At 54.0% G+C, this 20,882-nt stretch overlaps 7 protein-coding genes across 7 annotated transcripts; 5 read left to right on the forward strand and 2 right to left on the reverse strand.

Annotated features, from left to right (window-relative positions):
• Window positions 1-266: 266 nt before the first annotated feature.
• J4E83_002376 (uncharacterized protein) lies at window positions 267-1,596 on the reverse strand (the record flags this gene model as incomplete). The annotated part of the gene is made up of 3 exons (XM_049329324.1): window positions 267-1,012; window positions 1,065-1,362; window positions 1,414-1,596. The coding sequence occupies 3 exons, from the start codon at window positions 1,594-1,596 to the stop codon at window positions 267-269; spliced, it is 1,227 nt and encodes a 408-aa protein (XP_049191003.1).
• A 543-nt stretch (window positions 1,597-2,139) lies between these two features.
• On the forward strand, window positions 2,140-3,363 carry J4E83_002377 (uncharacterized protein; the record flags this gene model as incomplete). Its single annotated transcript, XM_049329325.1, has 3 exons — window positions 2,140-2,213; window positions 2,267-2,464; window positions 2,520-3,363. 3 exons carry the CDS (start codon window positions 2,140-2,142, stop codon window positions 3,361-3,363), a joined length of 1,116 nt encoding a protein of 371 aa, XP_049191004.1.
• Window positions 3,364-3,845: 482 nt separating this feature from the next.
• On the forward strand, window positions 3,846-4,806 carry J4E83_002378 (uncharacterized protein; the record flags this gene model as incomplete). Its single annotated transcript, XM_049329326.1, has 2 exons — window positions 3,846-3,898; window positions 3,951-4,806. 2 exons carry the CDS (start codon window positions 3,846-3,848, stop codon window positions 4,804-4,806), a joined length of 909 nt encoding a protein of 302 aa, XP_049191005.1.
• Window positions 4,807-5,402: 596 nt separating this feature from the next.
• On the forward strand, window positions 5,403-6,422 carry J4E83_002379 (uncharacterized protein; the record flags this gene model as incomplete). Its single annotated transcript, XM_049329327.1, has 1 exon — window positions 5,403-6,422. The coding sequence occupies one exon, from the start codon at window positions 5,403-5,405 to the stop codon at window positions 6,420-6,422; it is 1,020 nt and encodes a 339-aa protein (XP_049191006.1).
• A 2,857-nt stretch (window positions 6,423-9,279) lies between these two features.
• CEF3 (translation elongation factor EF-3) lies at window positions 9,280-12,751 on the reverse strand (the record flags this gene model as incomplete). The annotated part of the gene is made up of 4 exons (XM_049329328.1): window positions 9,280-9,381; window positions 9,433-9,456; window positions 9,639-12,510; window positions 12,567-12,751. The coding sequence occupies 4 exons, from the start codon at window positions 12,749-12,751 to the stop codon at window positions 9,280-9,282; spliced, it is 3,183 nt and encodes a 1,060-aa protein (XP_049191007.1).
• A 2,330-nt stretch (window positions 12,752-15,081) lies between these two features.
• Window positions 15,082-15,759, forward strand: J4E83_002381 (uncharacterized protein; the record flags this gene model as incomplete). The annotated part of the gene is made up of 2 exons (XM_049329329.1): window positions 15,082-15,288; window positions 15,355-15,759. The coding sequence occupies 2 exons, from the start codon at window positions 15,082-15,084 to the stop codon at window positions 15,757-15,759; spliced, it is 612 nt and encodes a 203-aa protein (XP_049191008.1).
• Window positions 15,760-16,495: 736 nt separating this feature from the next.
• Window positions 16,496-19,282, forward strand: J4E83_002382 (uncharacterized protein; the record flags this gene model as incomplete). Its single annotated transcript, XM_049329330.1, has 1 exon — window positions 16,496-19,282. The coding sequence occupies one exon, from the start codon at window positions 16,496-16,498 to the stop codon at window positions 19,280-19,282; it is 2,787 nt and encodes a 928-aa protein (XP_049191009.1).
• Between the last annotated feature and the right edge of the window lie 1,600 nt (window positions 19,283-20,882).

Genomic DNA, 20,882 nt, shown 5'->3' on the forward strand with positions numbered 1-20,882 from the left:
TGGAATGAAGTTATGCATCGGACAATGCTTTTTGCGGAGGAGGGGTAGGGTCAGTGCATGAAGAGCCTTGGTATCTGTGAGTGTAAATGTTCTTGATAAAGCACAATTCTATCGCTTCAAAGTGGCGCTATGCTCACAGCGACACGTATATCTACAAGTAAACGCCGCTGAATGCATCTTATCTACAATCCTCCCAAATCCGTATTCTCATTCATGCTCTCCTCTTTCCCCATCTTTATTCTTACAAATCGTACAAATACGTCTATTCACACATCTTCGCCGCCAGACAGCGGATGTTGGTCGAAATACCTTAGGAGCGTTTGGTAGAGTACCAACATAGTCCCTGATTGCACACTCGTCCAGACAGCGCGCGGTCCGACGCCTCTGAACCACCCCGCTATTCCTTCTGTTTTGTATATTATCTTTAGGCCGGTCATGACGGAAGATGTGTCGAGGGTTGCGGCGCCGTGGGCTTTGAGGGTTGTGGAGGGAGAGGAAGTGGATATGGGTCTACTTTGCGTCGATTTCGTCTTAGTTGTTTGCGAGGGGGTCGAGTGCTTCGAGGCCGCGGTGGGCGAGATTGGTGCTTTGGGTGGGGATGGAGAGGCGGGAGACGGGCCGTTATGTTGGGTCTGGATGCGTGTCTTGACTACGTCGAGAGGGGTTGTTATGACGCCTGCCATGCCGCCTGCGGTCGCTGCGGTTGCGATTTCTAGCGGTAGTCCAATGTTGTTTGAGCCCATGTACTTCTTGGCCCAGTCCCGCTCTTCTTCGTAAAAGGCAAATTGCAGTGCCGAGAAGGGGAGGTCACGCCAGAGCGTGGCCTTGTAGCCGTGGAAGAGGGCGCTGTAGCCTTCCACCCTGGCTATTGTTCGCGCAGCGTCAATGGTCCCGCGGTAGTTGTAGCCTGAATTGAAGTAGGGGTTGTTGTAGCGGCCTTGTAATTGGAGGCGAGTCTTGAGGACTTCAGAGGGGACGTATGCGGGGGCAGCGGCGAGATCAGCGAGCAGACCTAGAAGTTTGTCAGTACATGGCGGGCTGTATTGATCTGTAGGGAGGTGTACCGGCTGAGAAGTATGCGACCGAGGGCGCAACCCCATAGTCAATCATGGTCCGCTTGGTCCACTCGTATGCTCCAAAGAAGCACACAGTGCCCGAGAATGACCCAAGAAACGCTGGCTTCACTCCTCCGTACAATCCTTTCCGGAAGCCCTCTTGCCGCCATATGGTGTAGTATGTGTTGCCCATGGATGTGTACTTGGGTGGCATGTGCGGGTCGCCCTGTTGTCGCGTCTTGACCGTATCCAGCGAATGCATCAACATGTCACCCGTAGTGCCTCCTATTCCTCCTGCCAGCATTGCCTGTTTGTGATCAATTGGCATCCCTCATCTCTGCAGACTAGGCATCCTCACATGTAGGTATGGCGGCCGCGCTGCTTCCTCGTCTATCTCGTCCTCCATTGCTGCCCGCTTGGTATCCTCCATGGGCAGTTCCACTGCGTGTGTTGTTCTTGGGCCATGTCTCCGGCTACCGTCGGTCAGGTTGGTGGTAGAGTCTCCGTTTGTGAAGAAGTTGGCCACGCGGGCAAGTACCATGAGCGCTTCGATGGCAGCGGTGCACTGGGAGTGGATCTGTGGGTGTTGTAGTGAAGAAAGTCGAGTATAGAGAAGTTTGATATGTGCAAGGGTATCTTCAAAGAGTGACGTTGCTGCCGCTGCGGCCGTGCGATGATGTTGCGTCTGGAAAATTTCGGCCAAGACCGGGACTGCGCAGCCGCATCCCTGCAAGCCCTGGCTATCAGCTATCAGAAGCACGGGGACCAGACGACGGCTTGATGCAGTTAAGACTACCTGAGCTATACCTACGCGAATGCCACCAAAACGACTGCAGACAACGTATCCTGCTCAGAGACAGCGTGGTGTTGCTGTAGATCAATGTATTTTGTAGGCTAAGCCCTGCAACAGTTAGCGCCCAGATGACCCACGTGAGCCCCAGCCATCGTGTTTACATCCAGAGTCTCTCTGCATCCGATCAACACCACACCGCCCCCACCTTTTTCGCCCACGACGCTTTTTCTGCTTGCATTCTTGACCCGTTTTGATCGCAAGCTTTACGCGACTTGATCTATACCACTCACAATGTCTCACTCTTGGCTTCAGAGGAAGCGCAAAGCTGACTTGATCGACCTTGCGCAGAAGGCTAGGCTTCCCGAGTAGGCTGGAATCGATCCTGCGCGTGTATGCGATACTAACAAGCCATTTGCAGTGCAGATGGCCTTTTGAAAGACGATCTCGTGGACCTGCTTGAGAGCCATCTCAACTCCAATGAGAGCACCTTTGCCAAACTCCCCGAGTTTAGCGACTACTACGGGCGCAATGGGTCGCCGGTAAAGCGCGAAAAGTCTTCGCCGGAACCCTTCTCCACGAAGACGACGCGCCGCCGAACTCTTAACAAAGACCCTTCGTATGTCGAACTTGGATACGCGACGCGCGACGCGCTGAGGCTAACAAACGCGCAGTCCCGAGTCTACCCCCATCATTACACCAGAAATCCGCAGCGTTGTCGCGCGTACACCAAAGCCGAGATCCGTCTCTCGACGTGTTTCTGAGATGGTCGCTGAAGCCGAACCCAAGGCCATGTCCCGTCGCGTTTCCGAGGTGGTTGCTCAAGCCGAACCCAAGGCCGTCTCTCGTCGCGTTTCCGAGCTGTACAATCAAGTGGACATTCCCGCATCGCCTGCCCAACTTGCTGAGGTCGCCGACCAGTCTTTCCAAGTAGTACAGACAAAGGCTGTCGAGCTGTGGGACAGGACCAGGATCGATGAGCTGAAGGAGTTCGTTCGCGAAAACGCAAGCTCGGTCGCTACCATCCAAACTATTATCCTGCTTGTCGAAGCTGTAGGACTACAGTACAACACGCTCGACACCACTCCATTATTCGCTACGCCCGCCGCCTTGGGCTCATACACAAGCAGCCAAGACGTTCGAGGACCAAACTTCTGGGCGCTGCTCTCAGCCGAGTGGTGGGCACCAGCTACCCTTTGGTCGCTTACGAGCTGGGTGCTACCGCTTATGTTCTCCTACTTCTTCAACTTGACCCTCCGCTCCAACACCTCGCGAAAGTCTTCTGAGCGCCAATACCCCGCTGACCCGCTCATCTTCAACATTGCGCGGGCAGTCCTGTCGTACAATGCCTACCGGGAAACTGTCAACATGGCATTTGCGCCAAGTGCGTGGGGTCCCTTCTCCGAGTACGCGGTTGCGCGCGTAGGAAACAATGTCCCGGGAGGATACTATGGGCTACAAATTGGCTCGCTGGTTGGCATACTTGTCAGCCTCTACGACGCCGCGTTGAAGAAGTAGTAGATACTTGTTGGGTTAGAACACGGAATGTGACTGGGTCTGAGGACGTGAATCTGGTGATACCTGTATGTTCATTGGCGTTTGGATATACGATACCTTCCACCCTGGCGAGCTGGACGCACTTGGCATCTGGATGCGGAGTTCGAGACCGGCGTTTATCGGAATGTCTGTTTCATTGGAGCTGCTACGCTTCATCGTTACCAAATATATACCTATGTCAAAATTGGTGCCCTAACTTGATCGCCTTTGAGAAGTAGTGCCCCGGGTGCAGACAAGACGCTCCAAATGCTTCAGCTGTTAGACCAGCCGCCACTGCGCGTTGTGGATGAAACACGTGAAGTCGCGTGTGCTATCGATAGCTCCAAGCGCGAAAGGGCCACGCCGTCACCCCTCCGTCCCAACATCCTGCCTGCCAACATCACTCTCACACGACTGCACCCACACAAACTTTACTCCAATATACCAATTGAACAACATACAACATGTCGGCTCAATTCATGCAGATGTTGCAGAACATGCAAGGGCGGTCAAACCGGTACAGCGCAGACTCCCTCTGAAGCTCCAATGAGTTACTAATATTCATCAAGTACGGTGGAAGATATGATCAATTCCGATGACCAACTCGCTGGCATGGACGGCATGGAACTTCGCGGTTGGAGTCACAACAACCCCACGGTGCCCAGTCGTGACCTCAAGGACCCAGTCGGCCAGACCCTCCTCGCTATCTTCAATCAAGAATTCGACGCACTACAAAACTACGTGGAGATGATGATCAAACAGCTCGGAGGCACCGAGGAAGCTCGCGAGACGCTCAGGAAGGATCTCTTCGCCAAACGATGGGGCCCCACGAAAACTCCCATCTACAATGTACTCTTGCCAGCGCTGCACATGATGCCAAACAAGAAGCAAGAATTACTGGGCGTCGTGAAGTATCTAGCCAATGATCTCAAAGTGCCAGTTGATGGCAAGGACGTCGTGGGCAGCACCGCCCTCTTCTGGGCCATATCCACAAAACCCTACGTGCAGCCCGAATTCGCGCAGATCCTCTTCGACGCTGGCGGTTCCGTCAACACGAAGAACCGCTTCGGTGCTACCCCAGGTTCAGAGATCGCCCAAGCCGACATCCACGGCGACACGAGCAAGAACGTGCAGATGCTCAAGTGGTACGTGGAGCATGGCGGTGATGTCGACAGCAAGGACACGGATGGTATGAGTATCAAGACGTTGGTCGAGATGATGAACATGAAGGTGCCGGCTATGGCTGCGGTTCTCAAGAAAGGAAGGGGACCGAGGAAAGAGGGGGATTGCACGAACTGCGGAAGGAGCCCGAAGGATGGCAAGGTCTTCTCGGCTTGTGGCAAGTGTAAAAAGGCGAGGTATTGTTCGCAGGAGTGTCAGAAGGTGGATTGGAAGGGGCATAAGAAGATCTGCAAGGCGACGTAAGGCAGGGTGGAAATGTGGTAGTGAGAGAGGTGAGGAGAGACGGTACTGGAGATGAAAGTGCCGCGTGGAAGAGTTGGGCGACCATCAAAGCCGGCCATGGCTAAAGTCTGGCTTCCTGGCTTCTGCAGGCGATAAGTCATGTAATCAGCTATGCACATACGGGTCGTTCACCGGCAAGACCGGCCCAAGCGGCGCTGACAGAGAAGACAAAGCGAACACGGTGTTTCGATAGCACGCGACACAACAACCCGTCTACGGAATGAGCGTGCGCGAAACGACTGGTGCGCATTTGACTGGTCTGGTAATTGGTGGGACGCAATACACGTCAGATATCGAATCGAGGTGTATACATTTTAATCGTCTTCACTTCCTCGCAGTCTCTACACCATTTCCTTCGAGCTTTTATCAAAAGCTGGATATGGTTAAAGAGTAGGGTGGGGCGCGGGGACACGCGAGCATGCATGCACGACGATTACTTGACGTCACTCGTAATACATTGACCGCCATCTCAAAAACGACTATGTCCATCTGAAACAATCCCTAACACAAGATCACTGTCCCCAGGAACTTACTTCGCTACCAATCGTCCATCCACAATGAGGCTAAATCCCAACGGCGACGCATCAACCTTCCCCAAACGCTCAGCCTTACCACACATCGCCGGCACCCCAAAAGACAACGCGTGGTTCTGGGGCGGCCACGATGAACTCGGTCGCCTGAACCTCCTCACCCCGGAGCGAATAGTGAAAGCGACACAAGAAAATGTCAAAACAGGAGAATCAGTCTCACTAGACCTGCCCTTGAACGTCCCCGCCCCAGCCTTTTTCGGACGAAAAGGCCTAAAACACCGCATCAAAACCATTGCCCCAGGCGCCTTCGACGATGAACTAGCATTTAACACGCAGAGCAGTTCGCAATGGGACGGTTTCCGCCATTTCGCACATCCAAAATATGAATGCCACTACAATGGCGTTCTTTCAGATGAAATCATGGCGGATGTAGACGACGACGGCGAAGACGGCGACGCAGCACCTGAGCGCTCACGTAAACTCGGCATCGACGCCTGGGCCAAAAAGGGTATCATTGGCCGGGGCGTCCTCCTCGACGTGTACTCCTGGTCCCAGAAAACGGGGAAGGAATACGACACTTTTACCAACCATGGGATTACAGCCTCTGACCTCCTTGCTTGCGCAGAGTCTCAAGGCACATCCTTCCACACCGGCGACATCCTCCTCATCCGCACCGGCTGGCTCTCCACCTACACTTCCCTCTCCCCCTCCGAGAAATCCTCCCGCAGCACCCTCCCCCACGACCAACACTTCTACGCCGGTCTCGCCGCTGACGATGCCATGAAAGACTTTCTTTACGACAACTACTTCGCGGCTGCTGCGACTGATAATGCGAATTTCGAGGTTTGGCCGCCGGAGAGTTTCGAGGGCAGTTTGCATGCGTGTATGTTGAGTATGTGGGGGATGCCGATTGGGGAGCTGTGGGATCTGGAGGGGTTGGCGGGGATGTGCAAAGGGAGGGGCAGGTGGGAGTTTCTGCTGGTTAGTAAACCGGTGGATGTGCCGGGGGGTGTGGGGAGTTTGCCTAATGCTGTTGCTATTTTTTGATGGGGAGGTGAGGAGGTGAGAATTGGTGGTTCGATACCCAGTTTGGAGACTTCAGCGTTATCCGTTTCTTTCTTACGCGTCGTGTCATATTTGATCTGATCAAGTGATTTCCACCTGCATCGTCCTAGTACATGGCACGCGAGTTTATGAAGAAGTTCGTTTGTATTAACACCTAAATCTGGCGTGGGGCATGGGCGTCAAGATCAAAACGAGTTCCTTCGTAATGCTCGACTCCTGCGCAAGCCGGAGAACAACGAAGCTTCATCGGCGACTCCGCATCCCGCAAATACAGATTCATTAAGCTAGAAACTTCAGCACTCTATCTAGGTTCGTCTTTGTGTCCGTGGTCTACATCTCTAGCCTCGACCTCGGTCTGGGCTGCAGCCGATCCCCTGGACTAACCCCAGATTCTACCTCCCGCTCTTAGCGCTAGCCGCATACACACGATGCGGCGCATCACCGGTGCTTTTTTGAGAAGAGTATCAAGCTATAGACCTAATTGGTATTTTGAGGCTGAATATTCGAAGCTGAGGTCCTTTACAGATTTTTGGTGGGTGCATTCAAAATCCATCTCGTTGACCAGGCCGGACCAAGGCCAGGCCCCATCGAGTCGGAGGCGTACTCCATCGTTGTTGATGGGCGCATTGCGTCCTCGCTGGACAGTTTTCGCTCGCGTCCAGACCGCGAGAAGTAACAGTGAGCGTGTATAAAGCTGCCAGATGCGCTGCTTTTCTGGTCAACCAGACTCGCTTTTCATCCTCGCGATAACTACACTCCAGAATGGCACCTGCCCTTCGCGCCATTGCGCTTGCATTGCGAGCCGCCTCGTCGACTTGCCCGTCATCACCCACCTGTCCCCAGGACGACCAATGCTCGCTCACCTTAAATGGAGCCACTCTTCAAGTCAGCTGCGCGACTGACTACTATGGTGGCGATTTGCAGTTAGCACAGGTAAGCATGACTCCACAGTACGCTGTCTCGAACTCAACGCTCATCGTTTCTTAGACATCATCCCTGGCAAGCTGCATTCGGGTATGCTCTACGACCACAGGATGCAATGCTGCAAGCTACGTGGATGGTAACTGCTACCTCAAAAATACACTCAATGCGGCTCAGCCGAAGTATGCCATCCCTACTTTGTAATTGACTTCCAATTAACTCAGTCATTAGTGCCAACGTGATCGGAGTAGCTGTAATCTCAAGAGATGCTACAACAACGCCTACTCCAGCGCCGGATGCCCCCACACAGTGTCCTGCCAGTTTCACCTGCCCGGAAAACAACGGCTGCTCGTACACTGATGGCTCACGCACCCTGACACTTACTTGCGGAGTTGACTTCTACGGAGGTGATTTCGCCAACCAGTACGCAGCAAGTCTCCAGGCTTGCACGCAAGCTTGCGCAGGCGATGCACAGTGCGTGGCCGCTTCGTTCGTTGGTGGCAAGGGTGCTGGTACTTGCTATCTCAAGAGCACAAAGAACGGTGGTTCCTCGAATGACGGTGTTGATGGTAAGTGAACCGAGCTGAGTTGCCTAACTTTTGCTGATCATCAAAGCTGTCTACGTTGTCTCCAATACCGTGCAGCCGAGCAGTTCAGCATCAAGCTCGACCCCATCGCCTTCCTCCACTGTTGAAACGACAACTGTCTCCCCTTCCACTAGCACAGATGTTATGGTCAGCTCTACCTCAATTTCGTCCAGTCACTCAACCTCGACCGAGACCAGTACTTCGACTTCAACCCCCACCCCTACACCTACGCCTACGCCTACTCCCACCCCCACACCTACCCCGATACCTGAACCACAACCTACTTGCGGCGTTAACGGTTTCCTAAAGGGAGGAATAACCTACACCAACGCTGGTCAGCAGACCCCGGCCTCTTGCAGAACCAGGTGTCAGGATTATAAACTCGCCGGTCGTACTTGCCGTGTCTATGGCATCAACACCATAAGCAGTATCTGCACACTTGCAGTGGGATATCCTGGACCAAATTTCGAGCAGGCATTTACACCTAGAGAAAATGGTCAGTATGTCTGGTACCCCGTGGAATGCCAGGTGTAAGAGGAGCGTTCTCGTGTATTTGGTGTGGGATGGTGTAATCTGATATCATCATCTGAAAGCGTATTCATATCTTGCGTTCAGATCTTATCTAATATATCGTTTGTACTTACCCTCCTCGAATGGGCCAGTCGCTTAGCTGTCGACTACATATCTTTCATCCAAAGTAAACATGTCTAAAGCTAAGCATTTCGGCTGTGTCAAGGTCAAACAGTGTGCGGCTAAAGGCCTATCACGAGTGGTCAAAGCCTGATTCTCCACATGCACGGATCGAGCACAGTATGCGAAAACAGAACGAAGATTGGGACAAGCCAAACTCCAGTCCGAATTGAGTAACAACCTCGAAAACATAAAGTGTAAATTTCGTGAGAAGAGCGCGCATGCGATTAATCAGATCGTTGCGCCTCAGGCCCGTCTTAGCAACGTTCATGTGCTTCTCCAACGCGCCGATGTGCATGTACAGCATCGTCAACAACATACAGAGTTTTGATAGTACACCCAGGAGGTACTCGCATCAAGATCAAGTACAAATGATGATGATGGTGATAATGATGATAGCCACATGCGAAGTCACGAAGCGATAAGGGCGAAGAATGTGAAGTGTTGGGGGAATCTATTCTCTATCTTGTACGAGATGGAATCAGATGAAGAGCAACCATGCAAGTTTTGTACCGTGACGCCGACCATGAACACATTACTCATAGACTGATATCGATTCAGCCTGTCATGCAACCCATGAACTCTCCTGCCGTAAACCAAAACCGAAGGAAGGAAACTTTTCGAAAAGGGCGGCGATACGTCTACTCGTCCTCGTCGGAGAAGACCTCCTCGCCACGCTTGCGGCGGGCCATGCGGTCCTTCTTCTTCTTGCGCATCTCGGAGGAGGTGAGCTTGGCTTTCTTCTGCGGGGGAAGTCAGTATACGTTTTTTGCGCGTTTCTTCGTCATGCTAACCTTTTGTGATGCGATCTTGTTACCCTATTGTCATAGTTAGCACATGTCTTGAGAGGGTAGGGTACAAGGGGGCCGCCAGGGGGGTGGGCGGGTCGAATCTGGTCGACATCAGGAAGCAGGAACGGGGAAATCACGGACCATGGCATCGAACTTTTGGCATAAGTTAGCATATATTCAGACAAAAGTTGGGTTGAGTGATGACATACCTTCTCTTCTTCTTCACCGTCGTCCTTGGCAAGACGGGGTCCGGCACCCTGACCTTGCACCCAGTTGTGACCGGAAGGAGTCATGCGACCGTCCATGACAGCCCAGACTTCCTCAGTGAGGTTGGCAGTGAACTCGGCGGAGTGAGTAATGATGATGACACCACCCTCGAAGGTCTTGATGGCCTTGGAAAGAGCACCAAGAGAGTCACGGTCCAGGTAGTTAGTAGGCTCGTCGAGGACGATCAAGTGAGGACGCTGCCATGAGCAGGCAGACAGAACGACCTTGACACGCTGACCTCCGGAGAGACCACGCATGCGGGAGTGGGAAACGAGCTCAGCGTCGAGACCGAAGTTGGCGCAGTGGGCCTCAATCTCCTTGCGGACAAGGGGACGGAATTGACCGCTGGCAAGAGCCTCCTTCTGGTCAACCTCGGCAACCATCTTGGCGTGAGAAGCCATGATCTCGGAACGAGGAATCCAGGCGTTGTCAGCAGACATCATGGGTGTCCAGCGCTCGTTCTTCATGCCAACGTTCTCTCCGAGAGCGAACGAACACTCGTACTCGTAGGAGTTCTTGAACTTCCTGCGGGAGTTGATGCCGATGACGCGACGCTCGGTACCCTCGATCTTGTAGATCTTGTCCATGGCCTTCTCGTCCTCCTCGGTGACGATCTTGTTGGCGCGGTCCATGGTCTCACGGTCCTCACCAGTCTGGAAACGCCATTGAATGTACTCGGAAGGAGTCTTGTCGAGGTGGTGGTCAATATGGGCGAAAGCGTGCTGCTTAATGTAGGCAATACGGATGTTCTCGTGGTGGTAGATCTCACCCTTCGTGGGGACAAGCTCACCAGTCAAGACGTTGACAAGGGTGGACTTTCCGGCACCGTTGGGACCAATGACGGCGATACGGGATCCGAGCGAACATTGGAAGGTAATGTCCTCAATCTGGGGCTTGGAGGTACCCTCGTACTGGAAGCTCATGTTGGTGGCACGGAGAATGGCCTTGGCCTTGGTCTTGACACCCTCAAGGAAACCGGGCTCGGGGAACTTGAACTCCATGTCGGAGGCAGCAAGCTCGTGGTAGGACTTGGCAGAGGGCACACGCTTGACGAAGTCGTCAAGGTTACCACGGTAGCGCTTAAGCTTGAAGCGCTCGTAGTGGATGACGTGCTGGATGACGTTGTTCAAGAACTTGCTGTCGTGGGAGATGACAATGGATGTGCAAGGGGAGCTGGTGAGGTAGTCCTCGAGCCACTTGACGTTCTTGACGTCCAAGTGGTTGGTGGGCTCGTCGAGCAGCAGAATGTCAGGCTTCTCGAAGACAGCACGGGCAAGCGCGAGCTTCATCTTCCATCCACCGGAGAGAGCACCAATGGTACCGTTGTACATGGCGTCGGTGAAACCGAACTCGTTGAGGGTAGTCTTGACCTCTGACTCAGGGGTCTCAACACCGACGGACTTGAGCTTACCCATGGTCCACTCAAGAACGGTCATCTCAGTGTCAGCAGAGTCCAAGTCGTGCTCGACGTAGACGGTCTTGACCTCGTTCTGCTTGGGGAAACCCTCGACCTGCTCGTTGTTGATAGCGCGCATGAGGGTGGTCTTTCCGGAACCGTTGGGTCCGAGGAGACCGTAACGCTGACCACGCTTGAGACGGAGATGAGTCTGGTTGAGCAGGATCTTAGCACCGTAGGCCAAGTTGAATGTGCAGTTGCAGAGATCCTCGCCCTCCTCCTCATCAGGCTCGACGGCGCGCTCAGCGGCGGCACCGGGGAGAGATCGCTTGCGGGTCTCCTCAGTGACCTCCTTGGCCTTCTCGTCACCGACAAGGACGGCAACGAAAGGACCGGCGTTAGCCTGCCAGTTGAGAGGCTCGTAGTCCTTCTCGTCGATCAGCTGACCACCAATGGCACCAACGTAGTTGACGACAGGGGTGAAGCGGTCGTCAATCTTGATGCTGGAGGGGATAGCGGCCTTGAGGTGGTTGGCAATGGTGGAGATGTCACCAGACTTCTCGATCTCGGGGATCTTGCCGTTCTCGACGTGACCGACACGGATGAGGGTGTCGAGACCCTGGCGGGTCTTCTCACGGGCCTCGGGGTCAGCCAAGTTGTCGTGGTTCTTCTCAAGCGCGGGCATGAGACGGGGCAAGAAAGCGGCGACAATCTGGGGGTCCTCGACAAGCTTGCACATGTTGTCGATAATGACGGCAGACTTACGCTTGATGGCAGTCTCGCGCTCGACAAGACCACGCTCAAGCAGGGGAACCATGATGGCGAGGGTGGGCTCGTGGACATCAGTGACGAAAGTGGTGGCACCGAGCAAGTGAACGGTCTCGGGGACGTTCTCAGGCTTAGCGATACACTTGATAAGCTCGGGAATGAAGCGCTCGATATCCTTGTTGGAGATCAAGGAGCAGAGAGTCTCCATGGTGCCGTAGGCAGCCTTCTTGACCTCAGGCTTGGTGTCCCACATGGCTCCCGAGATGACGGGAATCAGGTCGGGGACACGGAAAGCCATCTGTGCGGGGGCGCTCTTGGTGAGGGCCTCAATGCACTTCAGGTCGGTCATCTTCTCGGGCCACTTTTGTGCGTTCTCGAGCGAGTTGATGATGTGGGGGATGATGGCCTTGACGGCGTTGGGGTTGGCGGCCATGACGATGGACTCGGCGGCGGTCTGAGCAGCGACCTTGACGCCGCTCATCTTGTCACCGACCGCGGCCAGCACGTCCGGCAGGAGGGAGACGAGGTAGGGCTCGACCGAGGCGGAGACGTGCGAGTGCTGGGCGATAGCACGGATGGCATCGAGAGCGCGCTCGCGGGCGACGGCATCCTTCTTGCTGGCGAGTTGCTTCTTAAGCACCTGGACAGCCCTGTGTGTTTGTTAGAGACTGCACTGTGGCGGGGGAGGGGCAGAGTGCAAACATACTTGGTGGGAGCGTCAGCCTCCTCAATGTCGCCGTTGATGAAGGTGGCGATGGCCTGAGCAGAGGCATTGATCTCGTCCTGGGCCTTGGACACGGTCAACTTCTGCATCATCTCCTCAAGCGCTTTGAGCGACTTGGAGTTCTCGGACTTGATGTCCTTGGCATCATGCGAAGCAGCAGGCGCCATGTTGTCGGTGTAGGTAGAGGGGGGAGGTGTAGAGAGGGTGGAAGAAGTAGGTGGGGTGGTCCTTATATATGGACTTTGGCGGGGCCTAAAAAACTTTTGGCGCGAAAAGATAGAGTGAATCTATCCGGGGGGTATCAACGCGAAGAATCTGACTCGCAACCTTTCTATGCTACCGGGCACAACGACAGAAAGAAGGGAAAGGGAGTGTGAATGGAGAGAGGTGGCAGTGAAGGCTCGACGGGCTCTTTAAATTTGGCCTTGCTGTTTGGTGGGATGGTGGCTCGCTTTGAGATTTTTCCGCACGGGCCCTTATCGCGCTGAGGAACCCGACACCAGCGTCGCCGCCCAGGCTTTTGCGCAATTATTTGCCTATGATCTAATTCGCATCCTATTCAACGCCGAAATTTTCCTTCTCGCCGCATTTTCCCCAGTTATCTAGTACTCCCCGCAAGTGTCTACTTCTATTTCTTCACAACAGAGGGGCGGCAGCTTTGCCGCCGCCAGAGCCATGTTACAGCCCACGTTGCAAAAGGCCATCTATGTGTGGCGAGTTTGGGTAAGGCGCGCTGACCGCCTTCTTCAACAAGACACCGTAGCCAACGACATGCAGCCAACGGTTGGGAGCCGCGGGAAATGCGCGCTGAAGATCAGGGACTGCACTAATCCAACCCGACCGCCATGTCAGCATCCTTACAATAGAGCACACATTTCAAGCCACGCCATTTACAACACATGTTCTGCCCATTCTTCCACCGCGGCCTTTGAGAACACCATGGCATACGACTTCTAGCTCAATCTACGGGCGTTCTCTTACTGATGGGGCAGCCTTGCCGGCCACTATTCGTACAGCCCTGCCAAGTCGTCGCGCTACGGCCACAAGCGGAGGCTCCAGACTACTACCTCCCCGATTCTGCCGAAGTCGAGACAGCAAGCGTTTCTGGTACCCTCGCCACCCTGCGTAGACCACCGCCGAGCCATCACCGGCACCACGCTGTACTATGCCAGAAGTATTAGAGACGGTAAAATCTTCCCAGACTACTTGTCAGTATAGCGCATGACATACCGAATCTGACCGCCCTGGTGTCGTCGTGTATGTTCCCTGTTCATAGGATTGCTAACATGACCCTTACGACGGCCCGTGACGGATGCAGAACACAACTACGAAAGAGTTGGACCCTGACGATGTCGAATTGTTAGCCGTATGCTAACCATCGCTCAACCATATTGCGCTCCGCAACCCCCACTTCTTATCGATACCCCGGATTTCGACGTGCCAGAGTTCCTTACAGTACGCTTGTACCAATCCGTCAAACTTCAAGTCTGCGCATTCATGACATTGTTATCTGTGCCAACGACACGTTACGCTGTTAAATTATACTTATTTACGTTGTGCGAGCATACACTCTGTCCTTCGTTGCGAGGCAGTCGCGTATAAGTCAATCCACGTCACTCACCAAAAAAGCATGCGGGGCTTCTTCGGATCCGATGCAGACAAAAGTAGCACCTCAGACGAGGGAAAAGGTAAACGCTCTGGAGTCTACATTAGCCCTAGATTGTCCGGTTTGCGTGTTTTACTCTCGTGTAGTCCGTAGATATGTTTACCTATTCCCTTGCATACGATAGTAGCGAAGTGCGAAATCTGATGGGATAAGCCTCAGTATGGCGTGGTCAATAGCTGCTACAGGCAGAGTCAAGAATAGCCACAGCGCTCATATACAGTCATGTCCAAAGAACTGGAGCAGCCTCTTCAGATAACGTTGTTGACGACACCCGTACCGATGTTCCCAGGCAGCAGACCTTTTGCATGATCATTAAAATGGCGCCGAAGATGTGACCGGGGCGATATTGAAAAGAAGAACGCGACGATATCTCAGCAATGTACACACGTCTGCAGTCACTCAGCAATATTGAGTCAGTACTATAAAAGGCATCGCGGTGGACTAAATAGTGTTTGTTGCGGTCAATGTAATGTCAGCTACACAGACGAACTCCAGGATGGCAGAGTGGTCAGTGCTGGCGCTTCAGCCAAATTTCCGGTCATGTCCGACTCCACATCCACGACCAAATCGCTCACAGCTCAGCCGCAATGCGACCCATGTCTAACCCGTTGGGTATGATCAGTCTCCGCAGACATGTGGCGCGCGCAGTCAGCTCCATACGAGGGCAAGTCACACTTAAAGCGTGCGTGTGATGCCGCAATCGCACTGGCCTGACCATCTGCCAACCTGCCCCTCCCCCACCGTAGGCGCAACCACATTCCACATCTCTACCTAGAGCCTTCGTACATCTTTTCTCTTTAGACATCAATATACATTACATTCAAGAACAACATGTCAGGCCAGGATTACTACGGTCAGGGTCAAGGCCACGATCAAGGCTACGGCTACAGCCACGGCGGCGCATACCAGCAGCCCCAACAGCCGCAGCATGGCTACGGAGAGCATAACCAGGGCTATCCTCCTCAACCTCAGGCGTACGGACAGCAGCCGCACGACCAGTACGGCCAGGGACATCACAGCCCCTACCCGCAAGGACAGGTCAGTTTTATTGCGCAACCTCGGCGCATTCTATCCTCCAGCCTTCAGCTACTCACATCACTGTAGAGCTCCTACCCCCCGCCGTCGCACGACCCTTACGGACAACCTCCCCAGCACGGCTATGGTGCCCCGCCCCAGGGCCAGTACCAGCAGAGCTACGACCCAAACCGCAGCACTTCTCCCTACCCCCCTCAGGGGCATCAGCAACAAGGCTACCACGACCCGAACCAGCAGTATGGCGCGCATCCACAACAGGGCCATCATGACCCGCAGCAAGGCTATGGTGCGCCGGCATATGGTCAACCCGGCGCTCCCGGCGGCCCTGGCGAAGGCGACCGCGGCCTGGGTTCAGCTCTGATGGGAGGTGCAGGCGGCGCGTTCGTGGGTAACAAGCTCGGAGGCGGCGCGCTGGGCACGCTTGGAGGAGCGCTTTTGGGGGCGGTTGGCGCCAACCTCATTCCTGACAAGTAAGCCAAATACGCACCCGAGCGCTTTGGCGGGCATCATCTAACGTGACTCTAGGAAGGAGAAGAAGCACAAGAAACACAAGAAGCACGGTAGCTCCGAGCATGGCTCGCACCACGGCTCACACCACGGGTCTTCGCATCATGGATCGCATCATGGATCGCACCACGGGTCCTCGCACCACAGTCATAGCCACAAGAGCCATAGTAGGAGCCGTAGCAGGGGCGGCAAGAGTAGCTCCAGTTCTAGCAGCGACTCGGACTAGAGACGTTGCGCATTTCGAGCGTTTTTGGCTCAGTAGATGCAGGGCGCACGCTGTGAGGGCAAGGTCGTAGTCATAGTTCTCTTGAATAAGATACATTCATAAAGCTTAACTCGTGCTCATCCGTGCAAATGCTCGTTCCACTGTATCTATGCGCCCGAGTCGGCTTTACTCATACATGGAGTTGAAGTCAACAGCCAACTGTTCGCATGCCTGCCATGGACCTGGAAGGCTGATACGCCTTGCATGCAGATGTGGATCAGACCCTGTTGTCCCAAAGAGGCTAGGCGTGCCACCAGACACGCCCTTTTCCAAGGTTTCTCCACTCTTACTCATCGCCGCAAATTCCAAAAGCAGCCCCGCAACCACGCTATCAAGATGCAAAATTAGTGGGAATAAGTTTATAACTTTCTGTAACAACGTCGACAATAACCTGCACGACACGATTCCACTTCAAAAGTTACTCCAATCAGCATAAACATGGCGGATGTCTTCCTGGACTTCTTCCGCAGTTCATTACCAGATGAACTCGCGGCAGTGCTCGAAACGGCCATCACATCGACAAAATCGGGAGATTTCCTAGGTGTACTCCAACTACCAGAAGTGCAACTATTGCTGGGATATCAGGACAATGAAACCACCAAAGACGTTAAGAGGAGCGACTTTATTCTCTGGAGCGACTACCTCTTCCATCGCCTAGGACTCCTTCTGTCGAAACGGAACGAGGAGGAATCTACCCCGATTCAGGAAACAACCGCATATCGGCAGCACGTTTACTTCCTGATCGCCATCGCGGCATTCCATGCATTCCTGCAGTCGAATGTCACTGGACCACCACTGCCCTTCAAGTCTGCTGAGACGCTGTTGTCAAAAGACGTCGCAGATGATGCGAAACTTCTCAGCAAAACGCGCGCGGCTCTTATTGCATCGCTGGGTGCAGATGGTGTTGCGGCATACAAACTCACACCAAATATCGAGCTGCTGTGCCTTGCGCACACCATCCTCATCAGTCCCCCGATCCAAAAGAACATCCCGGTTTCGGCATGGGCGCGTCTTAGAGTGAACTTTGTCCATCAAAGGCTGCTCAGCGAGCCGGCTCCAAGTCTGCAGGATGCTATCTACGATGACTTGAAGGTGGTAGAGGACTTGATTCAGAACTCGGGAAAGAACGGGGAGATCAAAGACTTGCATACGACCTTCCTCCTGGAACGAGCAGCCGTTCATACGCACCATGGTCTGGATAAGAAAGCCAAGGCGGACCTTGACCAGGCAACCTCAGAACGGAAATTCGAATTTGCATTGACTGGACTGATGGGCAAGAGGACGAAATTCCAACAGAAGGATACCAGTCAACTGATCGTACTCGCGCGAAGTGCGGGATCGGAAACCAACAGCACATCTGATGAGAGTTCAAAACCAAAGGCTTTAGATCTCAATGACGATACCCTGCTGGAATCGATTTCATTTACCAACAACACTGCATCCATGGAGATCAAGGATGAGTCCAATCTACCGGCATCGCTCACATCCATGGACCCATCAAACCAGCCATTGCTCGATCCGCTAGACTCCGTCATCATGCTTTCGCTAGCCGAAAGCATCAAGAACACCAATCCAGCAGATGGTCTCACAAGAGAACAGACAGAACCATATGCCACCCGAGTACTAGAGGGCGGAAGCTCGAACTGGCAAGTCTACACTCAGGCTCTTCTTGTAAGGAGTCGCATTGAAGGGTACAAGTCGCGCACGATGGAGCGTGGTCTCCTTCAGCTTCAAGCGCTTGTCGATCAAGTTATTGCAGAGACCTCAGGCGATGCCACTACCGACGCTGAGACTGGCGAGAAGATCACTTCTTTCCTCCCGCAAGCCAAGGAGAGTGAGTCGGCATCCGTTGAGGAACGCCTCCGTTACGTCTTCCCGCTCTGCTCTCCATCTCGTTGGGAGCTTGAGTCTGAGCTCGCTGCACGATGGGTCGCCCTCGGTGGTCTACGATCCGCGCTCGAGATCTACGAGAGACTAGAGATGTGGGCTGAAGCAGCGCTGTGCTATGCTGCCACCGAGAAGGAGGAGAGAGCGCGCAAGATGATCCGACGACAGCTGTTCCATGCCACCAATGGCGATGACGAGAACGTAGACTTGGACGAAGAGAAGTGGGAGGGTGCTGAGCGGGATCCACCACCAGCCGAAGCACCGCGCTACTATTGCATTCTCGGAGACATCGACAACGATCTCTCGATGTATGAGAAAGCCTGGAACGTATCCGGCCAACGATACGCGCGTGCCCAACGTTCCCTCGGTCAACGCTACATCTCCGCACGCAACTACGAAAAGGCCGCAGAAGCCTACGCACTGTCCCTAAAGATCAACGCGCTCTACCACCCCGCCTGGTTCGCACTCGGATGCGCCTATCTCGAGCTCCTCCAATTCAAAAACGCCGTCGAAGCCTTCTCCCGCTGCGTGCAGCTCGACGACCAAGACGCCGAAGCATGGAGCAACCTCGCAGCCTCCCTCCTGCACCTCAAGCCCAAGATCCAAGAAAACGCCGACGGCGAACTCCAAGAAACACGCGTAACAAACCACCCCCGCACCGACGCCCTCAAAGCATTCAAACGCGCCGCAACAATCAAGCACGACAATTTCCGTATCTGGAACAACGTTCTCGCCGTGAGCGCATCCACCAACCCGCCCTCCTGGGCCGACGTCGTAACAGCGCAACGCCGCATCTGCGAACTGCGCGGCTCAACCGAAGGCGAAAAGTGCGTCGACGCTGAAGTCATCGACATGCTCGTCAAACACGTAGTCTCCGCCGAAGACGGCTTCGACATCACGCGCCCCGGTCTCCCGCGCCTGGTAAACGACCTCATGGAAAAACACATCAAGCCCCTCATCACCGTCTCCCCCAAACTCTGGCTCATCCTCGCAACTCTGTACACGCACACGCAGCGTCCGAGTTCAGCACTTGAATGCCACGAGAAAGCGTGGCGGGCCGTGACGAGTCAGCCGAAATGGGAGTCGGGGTCTGAGGCGGAGTGGAATGCGGTTGTGGATATGACGATTGATCTTGTGGATGCGTATGAGACGTTGGGACCGAGGGAGCGGACGGAGGGGTTGGGCGCCGGCGATGGGCAGGTGGTGGCGAAGGATTGGAAGTTTAAGAGTAGGAGTGCGGTTAGGAGTGTTATGGGGAAGGGCAAGGAGAATTGGGAGGATAGTGCTGGGTGGGGGAGGTTGGTGGAGAGGCTGGAGGAGTTGAAGGGGAGGGAGTAGATGGGTTGGTAGATAGGTATCAAGTGCTGTGGAGATTCGTTGGGGAATGACTGCTGTCGACTAGGAAAGTATAAAAGCTTGTTTTTCTATTGAGATTTTCTACGCGTGTGGTGCTATGCTACTGTTGCTGAATGGAAGACCAAACATGTGCAGGTAGGCTTTTCATTGACGCCATGGTGTTATGAGGCGATAGTGGCATTTGAGCCTTACCAGGATGCTTCACTCAAGTCTTTCGTGGTATCTATGATGTCGTCTTCGTTCATGGGATGTCAGATAGTTAGCTTCATCATGAGGCACCAAAGAAGAACCAAAGGGTTTTGGAAAAGTGATGGATCGTCGACGACATCGATAGTACTGAATATCCAAGCACCAACCAATGGCGCTTCCGCGGTGATGTGTCCCCACTAGACGATTACTGCCTCTCAAGCCGCAAAGTATTAATCCACCTACCAAATGGCTGAGACATTCAGGGGGTGAATGAAGAACGCAAGACATAACCGTTGAAGACGTTGCACACCAATCGTTAGAGCGAAAAGCAATGTCTCGCAGCGGAGATGCCTCAAAAGTGCATCTGCTCCCTCAGCGGCAAGCTCGGGCAAAGTTCCTGGGGAAGTAGCGCGCCGTGGTTTGTACCACACTCTGCGCTGTCGGTAGTGCCTACCGTGTCAGCAAAAACTGCTGCCCAAGAGCGACTACCCTCTTAGTTCGTGCGATGCAAGCTACCCGTCTAGGTGCATGATCAGAGCTGAACTCTTTCCCCACACCCGCTCTTCCGGCGGCCAGACCTGGTATCCGGGTTGTCTCGCCCCTTGCTGTGGCGACTGAGAAGGTTTGGTGTGATGAGAAAGTAAGAACAGACCCGACAACCGGGTTCATAAGGGTGTGCTTTGCGAGTCGATTCCGCCGCGGAACTTCGGCTGCTGGCCGAGCCTGTGAATATGAAGGAGATGTATCGTGGTCAGAGTGGCCATGCTCATCTTGGATAGCTGCATAAACTCTATTTCGGCTCGGTACCGAGGTGTTGGCTGGATGCTCCTTATCTCGTGAAGGGTAATGTAAAATCCATAGATTGCCAATTCTGGAGTTCACTGAAATGCGTGGCGATTAGATGCGTGGCAAGTAGCAACGATGTAGCAGGTGCATTGTTGACAAAATGAGATCCATGATGCGTTTGCGCAAGAGATCCACCCGAACGCTTTCGGAGTAGCCACCATGGGGATTAGCTAAAGCGGGTCATCTCTTTTATGGTGTAGTGAGTGCGACGTCCGAGAGTCTTGTGCTCAGTTCGTGCAACCAGACCAGTGGTCAATAGCCCGAGATCTGCTTGCGTACAAGACCCGTTGCAAGGTTACACATGTTCGCCTTCGTTGCGATCGACGACGGTGTGTTGTTAAGCAGTTCATCTCGAGATCGTTGTCAATTCGTGCGGGATTGAGTGGTGGACGGCGTCCTGGGATTTCACCAAGCGTTGGGATACCTAGGCAGTCTCTGTATTGGGTCCACTACACTGGGGCGGCTGACTGCATGCCTCTGATATTGTACGACCATCACCCGTAAGCGCGTTTCAGATGACAGAGGCAAATACCCAGCACCGTGGCAA

This window comes from Alternaria metachromatica (genome assembly GCF_023757995.1).
Source record: "Alternaria metachromatica strain BMP 0045 chromosome Unknown scaffold_4, whole genome shotgun sequence".
NCBI classification, from domain to species: Eukaryota; Fungi; Ascomycota; class Dothideomycetes; order Pleosporales; family Pleosporaceae; genus Alternaria; species Alternaria metachromatica.